Source organism: Terrapene carolina, unplaced genomic scaffold (genome assembly GCF_002925995.2).
Source record: "Terrapene carolina triunguis isolate 2854851 unplaced genomic scaffold, T_m_triunguis-2.0 Scaffold22, whole genome shotgun sequence".
Taxonomy (NCBI): domain Eukaryota; kingdom Metazoa; phylum Chordata; order Testudines; family Emydidae; genus Terrapene; species Terrapene triunguis.
Window position 1 is genome coordinate 20,081,610 of NW_020664373.1, and position 12,610 is coordinate 20,094,219.

At 40.8% G+C, this 12,610-nt stretch overlaps 1 protein-coding gene across 3 annotated transcripts in view; it reads left to right on the top strand.

Annotated features, from left to right (window-relative positions):
* The window catches only part of LOC112107598 (glycerol kinase), a 42,154-nt gene that overhangs the window by 23,738 nt on the left and 5,806 nt on the right, over positions 1-12,610 (top strand). For all 3 annotated transcript variants that reach the window (XM_024201365.3, XM_024201370.3, XM_024201366.3), the window contains 7 exons: positions 414-494; positions 1,342-1,420; positions 3,649-3,745; positions 5,811-5,895; positions 7,556-7,676; positions 9,848-9,991; positions 11,845-11,925. In XM_024201365.3, coding sequence (XP_024057133.1) covers positions 414-494; positions 1,342-1,420; positions 3,649-3,745; positions 5,811-5,895; positions 7,556-7,676; positions 9,848-9,991; positions 11,845-11,925 — 688 coding nt within the window. The remainder of the gene's footprint in view (positions 1-413; positions 495-1,341; positions 1,421-3,648; positions 3,746-5,810; positions 5,896-7,555; positions 7,677-9,847; positions 9,992-11,844; positions 11,926-12,610) is intronic.

Here is a 12,610-nt window from a genome sequence, read left to right on the forward strand (position 1 = left end):
TACTCCCTTGACTACTTCCATTGCCTTCCCTCTGTTTTCTTGGAAATTTCTTTTTTGCCTCGCAGTTCCAGTCTAGAGGCAGCTAAGCTTGAGTCTGATCCTTGTTACCAGCTGCTTCTGCAGGCCTCCAGTTTATTCTTTGCGGTGAAGACCCTGGAAGCTTCTGGAAATAAGCAGCATCAACAAGTTTCCATGGGTTGCAGATTGGGAACTATGCTAAAACATTGGCTAATTTAGTTTCTAAACTTACTTACCTGTTATACTAAAAATTTTGTTTTTTCTCCTTTACTCTTTATAAATAAGGACATCTCCTTCTAATTTTACTATTTTACAGTATTTTATGCAGTAATTTCTCTTAGAAATGTGACTCCTGACTTTTCCCATTCAAGCACTATCCATATTTTATTTTTTAGCCTGTTTTGTCTGAACATGGCCTTCTGACCACAGTGGCTTACAAACTGGGCAGAGACAAACCTGTATATTATGCACTAGAAGTAAGTATATGTGGCAATTGCTCCCGCCCCCTCTTTTTGACACCATTCTTTTTTTCTTTTCATTCTTGGAATCTTGATTCAGAAAAACTGTCCAGCAGATGGAAGAATAAATCCTTCTATGTGCACAAAAACCTTAATTATGTCAAAACGTTTCCAGCCTTATGACAGACCTTTACACATATAGTAAACAAAAAGGAAAAAATAAGAGGAAGTCCTAACATTCTATTCCATTCTTAAATACACACTGTTACCCTTAAAACTAATCATCTTCACTCAGGGCAAGCGTGACTAGGTATTGCTTTGTCATCTAATGCTGTTGTTTTTTAGAGCAAACTTCTAAAAGATCAGGAGCATCTACCAAACCTGTAAGAAGGCTCAATGTTCTTAGACATTGATCCTCCAAACGCTAAGCACATGAGTAGTCACTCCAAAGTCAGTGGAACTATTCATGGGCCTGAAGTTTATCATCAGGATTTGGAGGCCTTAGGTTGGAATGCATAAGGCATTCAGACCTCGCAACTGTGTATACTGAAGTCCAGATGTGACAGCTCAGGGGCCTGGGCCATAAAGCCAGTCTGACCAATATCTTGACAGTTCTTCGGGGGGGGGGGGGGGGGAAATCTCCATGTGGTAGAGAACTGGAGTAGTGTTGACTTCCCTGTACTGCTGTGCTCTGACACTCCCCCAGCCGCTGGACTGCCTGTGGCTCCAAAGGGTTGTTCAAGTACAATTTAGAGCTCTTCAAAGATGATAGATAGGCATTTTTGTCCCACCTTTCTGGACTCTTGATTTTTTTTTTATGCTAGAAATTAGTAAACTCCATGTATGACCGTTCTTGTTTCCCTAGGGCTCTGTTGCCATAGCTGGTGCTGTTGTTCGTTGGCTAAGGGACAATCTTGGTATCGTAAAGTCTTCAAGTGAAGTTGGTGAGTATTCATAACTTGTAAATGTTTTTCAAACTGAATAGAGGGTGAACACGGTCTTGAAGTCTCTAGTGTTGAATAACAGGTCAAAAGATGCAAGGAAAATAGAAGAGCGGGACTACAGTAAAACATGCATAAGTGTATACCAGTCCTTTTTGCAATTACTAAAAAAGATTATGTAAAGTTACATTTTTTACATATAGCATTGCTGCTAGTCTAGCAAAACCTCGTTACTGCTGAAATATGTAGAAATTACTAAGAGCTGTACTACACTGACATAGCAGATTTATTGGTTCATTTTAATATTGAGACATTTGGGATAAATAGTATACAGGTCTCACTGAGTAGTCCACTGAAAATTGTGTCACAACACCTACAAACTTGTTCCCAGACTAAGAAATGGGGGACTGAAGCCCCAGACCTGCAGTGCGCTCTGTGCAAGGGGTGCATGGAGTTCATTGAAAGATTAATACCTCCATTTGCTGGACTGTACCAAATGGCATTTAACTTGGAATGTGAATGTAATATCTGAGAGTGATCCGTTTTGACTGAGAATGGATTAACCAGTAGAAACCTGGGTAGCTAACACTTTTTTATATTCTTAAACTAAACTAAAAATGCAGGTGTGTAATGCTTTGAAATTTTGGAACAGAATTGACTTCTGAAAAATTAACCATATACAAGGGATAAAATTTTGAAAAAGAAAGGAGCCTTTGTTGTCATTGACCAAAGTCATTTGGACAGTCTTGTAAGTTTTACACCAAATCTGAATAGACTTCGTTTTGTATTACAATAAAAAAAAATGGTAACAGTCAAGTATCGAACCTATTTTCTAAAATTAGGCTCCTAAATCCATATTTCGACAGATATATCCTGAAGTGCTGAGAATCCACAGTTCCCACTGACTTCAGTGGAAGCTGGGGTTGCATAATTCCTGCACAACTGCAACTGAACTTCTGAAAATTTTAATGTTTAATCTTCAGTTTTTGTCAGCATTATTCAACATTTAGGAACATACCTTTATTATTCTCATCTGTGGTTGATCCCAGAGAACTTCTTTAGAGGGAAAATGTATTGTCTACACCTGAATGCTTTTTTAAAGGGACATTGTCAGCATAAAATCTATTCAGTTTCAGAAGAGTTGAAAGTAGTTGCAAATCCTATGCATGACCCTAAGTTCTCCTCACCAATTTTTGTAGTTTACAATTGCATATTCTTATTCTTGGTTTCTACGTTCTGATCCACACAAACAGGGGAAATTTACTTCACAATACAGGGGAAACTATGAAACAGACCCTACAGTATTGTCAGATGCAGAAAGCAAATAAGTTGGATGGGAGAGGAAACCAAGCAATACTCTTTTCCATCATTTTTCAGTTAAGGTTGGCACAGGTGCTACCTTTAATGATGATAGGTAAAACTTTCAGAAGTGCAACTCTTAAATATACTGTCCCTTCCAAGAACCAAATGAAATATCCAGAATTGCAAAGGGAGAAATAAAATGGCTCCTCATAACTGAAATCTAAGGGTATGTCTACACAGGAGTTGGAGGGGTAAATTCCAGCTCAGATAGACATACCCATGCTAGCTTTGATTTGAGCTAGCGTGTTAAAAAACAGCAAGGTAGCCTTACCTACACCGACAGCCAGATAGGCTAGCCACCCTGAGAACATACTTAGGATTTCAGACGGGATTGTACTCGGGGTGACTAGCCTGTCCCGCCAATCTTTAGTGTGCCAATCTTTATTGCACCAATCTTTAGTGTGCTAGCTCTGATCAAACTAGTGCAAGTATATGTATTGAAGCTGGAAAAGACACCTTCCAGCTCTAGTGTAGACATAACCTAATCGGGCATTGCTCAGACCCTGAAACATCTTGCTTTTCAGAAGCAAATAGATCCTAGTCCTGTGATATCAATTTTTTGGTGTGTTCCTGGTAACAAATTTCAGCTTGTTTTTTTCCACAAGGACCTATGTGGGGTTCGGTGCCCAAATTCCATTGAATAACATTGTAACTGGCTGAATAACAATAATACAACCATCTAGGTATCAGAGTAGCCATGTGGTATCTTCTAACTGCAGTTAATTTTGTTAACGGTTTTCATAAATGTGTTGTGTGTTTGAGCATTTTGTCTCTTAAATAATCTCTGGAGCAGATGGCCAAATCAAACATTTCTTTAGCCTTAGATATTGTATTTGTGCAAAACTAAAGGCTTTTTGTATGTGTGCTAGAAAAACTTGCTGCAGAAGTGGGAACTTCTTATGGCTGCTACTTCGTCCCAGCATTCTCAGGATTATATGCACCTTACTGGGAACCCAGTGCACGAGGGTAAGGATAACTATTATATTTGCAGGAATGGCTAATTATATTATGAAAAATCCATAGGTGGCTGCTAGAGGGCAACCAGAACCACTAACCATCCTGGACCTTTCAAAACATAAATTTTCTTGAATTTGTTTTTGGGTCCCCTGAGAGCACCATCACCTGTTGTCTCACCAAAAGGGGCCTGGAGCAGGGGCTACTTGTGGTACACAGCCGGTAGTAGTGATGGCGGCTGCTGCTCAAAACAAACAGCTATCTACAATACACCCGTGAGCAGGAAGTTCTGTGTTCAGCATCCTTCCCCAAAACAAAAAACTCAGTAGAGAAATCAGGGAAGAAACCTACCCTTGAGAGATGCAGTTGCCTGTGGACGAGGGGAGAAGCCAAAGTCTCCACCTTACCTCAGGAGCCTGGCAGTCTGTGGTAGGAAGAGTGAGGCGGAAATTAATTGTGATGGGTGAGTTTGGGGGGCAGTGCTGCAGAAGATCTCAACCTTCCTTACGGTTGCGTTTTCTGCTACTTTCCTTTCCATATTCCCTGCTGGTTTCTGGTGCGCTTTTAATCTGCCACAGGAAGAGTTGAGGAAGCAGAGCTTGTGTGTCTTCATCTCCTTGCACATACCTCTGCACATACAGTACATGGCCTACTTCCTCTCCTCTAGAAGAGTCACTAGGAACCAGCAGGCAACAGCAGTAGGAAGTGGGGAACTCGGTACTGAGAACTGTCCAAGTTCAGTTCATCAGTGCTCCCCACACGTCCTCCGGATAGTTTTAACTATCCCATGGTGAGAAGGGTTCTCAATGTGGGTCCCATAACTGTCATTCCTTTGGGGGAGGACATATGCTCATGGCCAGCTCTCCCTCTTTCCAGCCTATTGGGTTCTGTCTAGTGTATTCCCATGCCCCATCCTTGTTTCAGATTTAACCAGCTGCTGTTTCAAGTAGTAATCTCTTATGTTTGCGCTCTGCTGCTACTGACTTTCCCTGGTCTCAATGGGCCTTGGCAATGGGACATGTGGGAGCACCACAAGCATTATTTAAGTGTGAAATAATTTTCTTAAAATTCTTAAGAGGTCATTTAATCTTCCTTCTTTTTTTGGAAAAAAAAGAAGGAAGGAGGAGAAAGTGGGGGTAGGGTAGCCTCACCTGTTAAAACTTTAAAATAGGCATCCCATTTAGTGACACACCTGTGCAGTCCTGTTGAACCTCTTGTCCGCCTGTTTAAGATTTTTTTTATTAATACAAAATTCTGTATAAAAATACTGATGCTAATTTTTCAGGCCATTGTGTAACATTTGTTAGCTGTGACCCATGCCAAAATCAATTCTAAGAGAATGTCTAAAATCATGTAAAAAATTGGCATGTACTCCTTATGGTGTCAAACTGGGTTTATGTGTACTGTATGTTAATGCATCATTTAGATGCAGAACTGTTGGAGAAATTAGGTTGACTTATCATATTCAAAGTACCTTAACTTGATGCAATTTATCTAAGGGCAAATACTACATTACTTAGACCCAAAACTCCTTTTGTTAGAACTCTTGACTATTACTTGTTTAAAGCAGATTGGGTAACATGCCAGTTTAACATACCAAGAACATAGTCCTGTCCCCAGTGAAGCCCTTATGTGAGAACTGAAAGAACAGATATATAGTATACGGTGGAAATCAGAGGTTCTTTTGAAACATAAGATGGTTTGCCTGGGGAGGTCACCCTGTTTGCACACTTCATCTTTTTGGGCGGGGGGGGAGGGAAATTAGTAGAATGTAATATTAGTTGGTTTGTTTTTTCCCTGTGAGGCAATGAAATAAAGTGTCCATGTTATAAAGATAATCGTGTTCTCTATGTAAAACAGAGATTTTTAGTATTAACATTCAAGGAGAGAATATTCAATGGGATTTTAAAACATTACCATGAGAGGTTTTTTCTATTTTTAGGTGCTCTAACTTTAAACCACAGTATCTGTACACAGTGCAATACAAATGTGCTTGAAAATCTCAGGTGTAAGACTTAAACATAATCTGATCAAGATTAGTGATCCTAGTCGCTTATTATCTGTTTTGTCTTAACAGTATTATCTGTGGCCTTACTCAGTTTACAAATAAAAACCACATTGCCTTCGCTGCATTAGAGGCTGTCTGCTTTCAAACACGAGAGGTAAAGGCAAACTTGCTCCTAACTTCTGGGGGTTTCTTGTTTTTGAGTTTGACTACGAACAATAATGACTTGTGGTATTTAAAAATTTCTCCTACAAACTGATGAAAAGATACAGTTAAGTTTAGTAGCCCCAGATTTGTAAAGGTATCGAGGGATTGCTGTGTTCAGTGTTGCAACACCTACCTGATTTACGAGCCTAAATCTCATTTTCAAAAAATGATTTAGGCATTTAAGAATCTAAATTCCATTGATAGTCCGTGAGATTTAGGCTGTTAAATCAGGTAGGTGTTGCAATATTGAGCACAGCAATGCTTCGATAGCTTTACAAATCTGGGCCATAGTGCATATTCCACCTCTAGAATTGTTCTCCTCTGTAAGTGTTTCACCTTGTAATATTAAATACTTGTTATGATAGTGTCTGGTGCTAATTTGGGCCCCATTGTGCTGAGCTCTATACCAAAATACAAAAAGTCCCTGCTCTGATGGGCCAACAGTCTAATCCTGAACCACTCATGTATCTTTATACTGATAAAATGCACATGCGCGCACACACACCCTGGTTACAGGGGACTGCAATTTGCAACTTCTGCGGTTACAGGCCTGGCTGTAATCACTAGTGGGTAAGGAATATTACTGGGGAAAGGCAGCTAGAATTTTACCTCAGGATTCATACAGCTTCAGTGATGTAGGCCCCCTAAGAGAGGTTGGAATCAGTACGTCTACTGGTTGGCCTGGTTCCACCTCCTTTTGAGGTTGGGCTAGCTGGCACACTGAGCCCCCTGAGATAAGAGAGCAGTGAGTGGAGTTGCAAGCAGCTTGGTGTCCCTACTCATGCTGTCAGGAGTGAATCTTACCTATTGGCTTTGTGATTGTTTTAAGTAGTCTTGTCTCTCTCTGGTGCTTATTTGGCCCTCATCACAACAATATATGAGCCCCTCGTTGGGTGTCTGACTGTGCTAAAATAGTAAATTGAATCTCCTCATTTTATTTTCTTTCTGCTTGGAGGCTCGCACAAAATGCAGGTAAACTTGTCACGGAAATACTCTTCCCCTGTCCCTATTTTGCTTTTTCACAAAAAGAATCAGAACATTTTTCTGTGCTTTTAATTCCAGTTGAAGTTGGAGGTATTTTACCCCCTACAATAAATCACAGCATTCCAAGTTCATTCTTTTTATGAACTGCCATCAGTAAATCCTTATGACCCTCTTTCACCTCAGTTCCTCTTCCTTGCCCAAGGAACTGTTGAAGACCTCTAAACAACCTGTCTAGGCAGTCAAAGGTCTCCATTTGGTAGTCTGAGTCTCCGGGGTCAACTTTGTGTGAAGATGAAGCCATCTTCTCACCTCTAGAGGTTAGATCTATTTTTATTCAGGTCCTATGTATATGGGCCTTTTAAGCATGGTTTGTAGACTCTCTACATGTCTAGTAGTAATAAGAATATAACACCTTTCCCATACACACATTTTAAGAGTATATTGGAATATGTTTGAGTAATGTGGGAGCAAACCAGTATTGTGTCTGCCTGCTTTCTGTTTTGTGGAGGAATAGGACTTGAGGAATGTTCTCAGTCTGGAACTCTTCAACCGTCTTTCTTTTTGTTGAAAGAGGATCTTGTGTTTCTGCACAGTGAACTGTATAATATGTAGTGCTCTTCTTTCAGATTTTGGATGCTATGAACAAGGACTGTGGGATACCACTGAGTGAGTTACAAGTAGATGGAGGAATGACCAACAACAAGATTCTCATGCAGCTTCAAGCAGATATTCTCTGTATTCAAGTAGGTAAGTGCAAACTGACTGTTTAGACTTCTTAAAAACAAAATAAGGGTCTAAAAAGCTGAACAAACCTCAAATGTGGGTATTAGCTTTTTTGCTGCTGTCCTTCCCATCACTGTTCGGGGTGGGGTGGGGATTTAAATAAAAGCCCTGTATAGCCCAGTTTGTGGGAGGGGAGTGTCTAAGGCCCAATAAGGATTGTAGTATTCTAGAGATGCTTGGCTCTTTCTGACTTCTGTTACTGAAGCATTACAGCACCATAGTAGAGGTCTAAGATCTAATGCAAGTTCTGCTTAGGCAAGGTTTCTCATCCGAGTTCAAATTCTAAACCCACATGTAGGTCATTGGAGTCTGATGTAGAGGCCAGTTCACAAGACTGCACCCCAGCTGCATCATACATATGGGGGCCCTACCTAAACAAAATCACCAGTAGGGTGACAGCTGCTAGGAGTTGTACTCTTTCCCCCCTCCCCATTCTGCCCTCCCAGCTCTTCCATGTGGCTTAAGTGGAAGGAAGTTCCATGACACAGTGTAGAACAGGGATCGGCAACCTTTGGCCCGCGGCCTGCTAGGGTAAGCACCCTGGCGGGCCGGGCCGGTTTGTTTACCTGCCATGTCTGCAGGTTTGGCCGATCGCAGCTCCTGCTGGCTGCTGTTCTCCGCTCCAGGCCAATGGGGGCTGCGGGAAGCAGCAGCCAGCACATCCCTCAGCCTGCGCCGCTTCCCACAGCCCCCGTTGGCCTGGGACGGCGAACCGCGACTAGCCGAACCTGCGGACACGGCAGGTAAACAAACAGCCCAGCCCGCCAGGGTGCTTACCCTAGCGGGCCGCATGCCAAAGGTTGCTGATCCCTGGTGTAGAATGTGGAAAGGGAGGAGAAAAGTCACTGTCTTCTGCACCTAATGATGTGCGAAGGAAGGGGTATCTCCCACATTGGCTATGAAGAGGAGGGTTGAGAGGGAAGAGAAGCAAATGGAAAATCCCTAAACTATGTATTAACATGGTGAATGTAGCGTAGAAACCTAGATAAGATGCCTCCCTCGGAAGAGGCAGACTGAGGGGAATAAAGAGCCACTTCTTCAGCAAATGAAGTTTCAGAGACCAAAGGTATTGATACAACAGCAGCGCAACGTGATTATAGTAAAGGGCCTCAAGCTGTGCCTGCAAAGCCATTGTATGGTGAAAAGGCTCTTCAGCTCTTGAGACTGAATGCCATTGCTCTAAGTGAGTTACTGTTTAAAGCCTCTTGCAGTATTACACCAGAAGACTTTATAGGATTGCAGAACTTCGGCAGCAGTGAGAATAGAACACCTTTCCCAAACCCTTATTGTCATACTGTTGTGACAGATGTGGAGCTGCTGTGAATACTGATATGTAATTTATTAATGTGGTATCTGACCTGGCCAGGGTAGTTTCCATATAGTTGTATTGAGTTAATAGTAAATTCTATGTCCGTGTATTGAGCTAGCTTAATATGGGCTGCTGGGAAGGCAACACAATGGCTCCCCAGTAAGAAAGCCCTGGCACACATTTCATAACTTTGAGAATCCTATATTCTGTCTCCATTGAAGTTGCCAGCCTTGTTTTTGCCATTGCTGAGAGTTAACAAATCAAAGGGTTGTAAAGAATTAAAGCGATGTGTTCTCTGAGAAGGGAAGTGATCAGAAAGACTGAGCAGAGACAGGAGGGAGAAGTGTCTCCCTCCTGCTTCCCTTCCCCCTGTGGAAGACGAAGAGACACCTGTTTAGCTAGATGTGTGTGTATAGTTTGTCTATTATTTTTAATACATTTTCTCTGAAATGTTTTTGTTCTAAATAAATAATACTTAGCTTTAAGAAGGCTATTATATGGTCACTGTGATAACCACAAGTCACTGACGGAGGGCACAGAACTGCAGGACTGAACATAAGTCGTGCTTGTTGAGGTAATAGTGGTTAGCATCTGGGAACCACAGCCCGAGGCCCACTCTGAGAGTGAGAAGCCTAGAAGCTTGAGGGGTGTGTGCTCCAAAGAGGTCAGACCTATTAGACCAGGAACCGTGACGACTGTGTTAAAGGGAGGTTTGCAAACTTTAAACCTTAGGGAAGCTAGGTGTATAATAGCCCAGTTAGACCTCTTTGTCTATGCACTTCAACCCATAAAGAAAAATGGTTTATGTTCCTTTGTTTCACTTTAGTGAAGCCATCAATGCCTGAAACAACAGCACTAGGAGCTGCAATGGCAGCTGGAGCGGCAGAAGGAGTTGGAGTTTGGAGTCTGAATCCTGGGGATTTGACAGCAGTGACATGGGAGCGATTTGAACCACAGATCAATCCCGAGGGTAAAAGAAATTTGAAGTTTGAACTTTAAAATGATCTGAAACCCTCCTTCCCCCCACCCCCCAAACCCTTTCTGTCCGCATACATGTAAATTTAAATTGAATGGTTGACCAAACTCTGTCATTTCTTGATGCCGTTGAACACCCCAGTGTAAAGATGGTTATTGATAATTAGCAGTACGAGTTCTCAGACTATGGTGACAGGTCTGCAGTGCTTGATGCTCTGGCTTTTTAGGAGGGAGGTGTGGGTTCCATCTGCTTGCTTTGCCAATAGTTGGGTAATAATGATGGAGCAGGCAAAAATGATTTCATACCATAGCTCTTTATATAGGAGCTTGTCATTTAGTGTGGCTTGATTTGGAGGCTTTTGGTTTCAACCAATTAAAAACTGAGAACATCCCACTTCCCCCTCTGATTCCACACTGTTGAAAATTGTTGGCAGAGGATGCTAGTGGCCCCTAAATATTCCACACAGTTGCCAGATTTCAAGGTTTCAGAAGGGGCCAACTTTTTATAATTTTAGGGCTGTCTATGTAGAGCAGGTCGTTATCTTTAAAATTAACACATTAGTTAGAACAGTGAGCTATCTTGCATCTGTTCTTAGATACTTCTGGAGACCGAAACTTGGCATTATAATTAATACATATGCAAGACTCAAGCATTTATCCCTTTTTAGTAGAGGTTTTTAATATTTGATTGCATATACTCTTTGCACAACCTTTCTGTCTGGGTGTTTTTAACAGCAATACATTTCTATCAATTCCCTCTCCTGGTATATTAACGTCAAAGGATTTGAAACTGACTACTACTGCTTCAATTTGGATTATACTTACAAATCTGCCTAGTGAATTTGTAGGGGAAAAGTTGAGTTTTAAAGCCTGATTCTCCACTGCCTATATCCCAGCATATTTAGTTTCACCTGTATTGAGTCACAGTTGAGTCAGAATGACAGCAAATAACTGCCTAGGAATGAGTACAGCAGAAAAGGATCTGGGGGTTAGTGGATAATAAACTAAATATAAGTCTACAAAGTTATACTGTCTCCAAAAAAAAAAAGCCAACATCATTCTGGGATGTATTAGCCAGGAGTAAGGCCTCCAGGTCTGGGCACCACACTTGGGAAATATGTGGACAAATTAGAGAAAATCAAGAGGGAGGAGAGCAACAAATGATTAAAGGTCTAAAAAACATGATCTATGAGGACAGATTGAAATGAAAAAAATGAATGTGTTTAGTCTGTAGAAGAGAAGACTGGGACGGGGGGGAAGAGGGACATAACAGTCTTCAAGTATGTACAAGGTTGTTATAAATTGTTCTCCTTAACCACTGATGTTAGGACAAGAAGCAATGGGCTTAAATTGCAATTTGGGAGGTTTAGGTTGGACATTAGGAAAAACTTTCTGTCAGGGTAGTTAAGTGCTGGAACAAATTACTTAGGGAGGTTGTGGAATCTTGGTCATTGGAGGTTTTTAAGAGCAGGCTAAACAAACACCTGTTAGGGATGGTCTAAAATAATACTTAGTCCTGCCGCAGTGCAGGGGACTGGGGTAGATAACCTACTGAGGTCCCTTCCAGTCCTACATTTCCATGATTCTAAGTGAAGTGCAGTAGAGAATAGAGTATGTAATCCTTACTCTGTAAATATTTGGAGTTGTGAAGAATTGATAAATTGCTAGTTGCTCATGCATTAGTTGTTGTTTTTTATCACTTCAGACATTCTGTTGTAATGGGGATGAGTTCTTAAGTAACTGCTGTGTATGCTTTGGGAAATCTTTGCAGGACAAAGGTTTAATGATGAATTTAATGTGTGGGAAAAAATAAAGTGAAAGTACATTAATTCCTCTTTGTGATTCCAGAAAGTGAATATCGCTATGCCAGGTGGAAGAAAGCTGTAATGAAATCAATGGGCTGGGAGATATCCGAACCTCAGGCAAATGGTAAACCATTATATTTCATACTTCAGTGACTAGCAGAAGTTGAATGTCCTTCAAAACCTCAATAGCCCTCTATATTACAGAAATGTATTTTTCTCCTGTAAAAGACAGAAAAAAAATCCTTACTTCTTGTTTTTAAAAAATTGCTTTTTATTAAATTTTAGCACTTTATTAAATTTTAGAACTGTCTAGCTCTGCTTCTAAGAAAACAGCATTTAACATTTAAAAATCTTTATCGCTGGAGCTCTGAAATCATGTAAAAACAAGCTATTTAACTTAAGGATTAATTATTCCTTTTAAAAAATAAACTGTACAGTTGAAAGGATAATGGCCTATTTCCTTGTTGGCATTATCAGATCCTTTAGCTTAATTGAAAAAGATATTATTTGCAGTAAAAGGGCTATAGATGTAAAACAAATCAAACAGGAAGTAAGTGCATTTTGCTATGTAATTATTAATGAGATTTACTTGTAATGTTTGAGTCAATGCAAAGATATTAAAATCTTGGGGATGTAAACCAAGAGCAGACTGTAGCTTCCTCTGAACTGCATCAGTAAAGATGTCTGCATTAAGAGTGCAAACACAGTATAAAGCTGGGACAGCTATGAGTTAATACAGTGGTTCTCAAACACTTCCATAACATGACCCTATGCTACAAAAGGAAAATGTTTTAGGACCCTCATGTCCC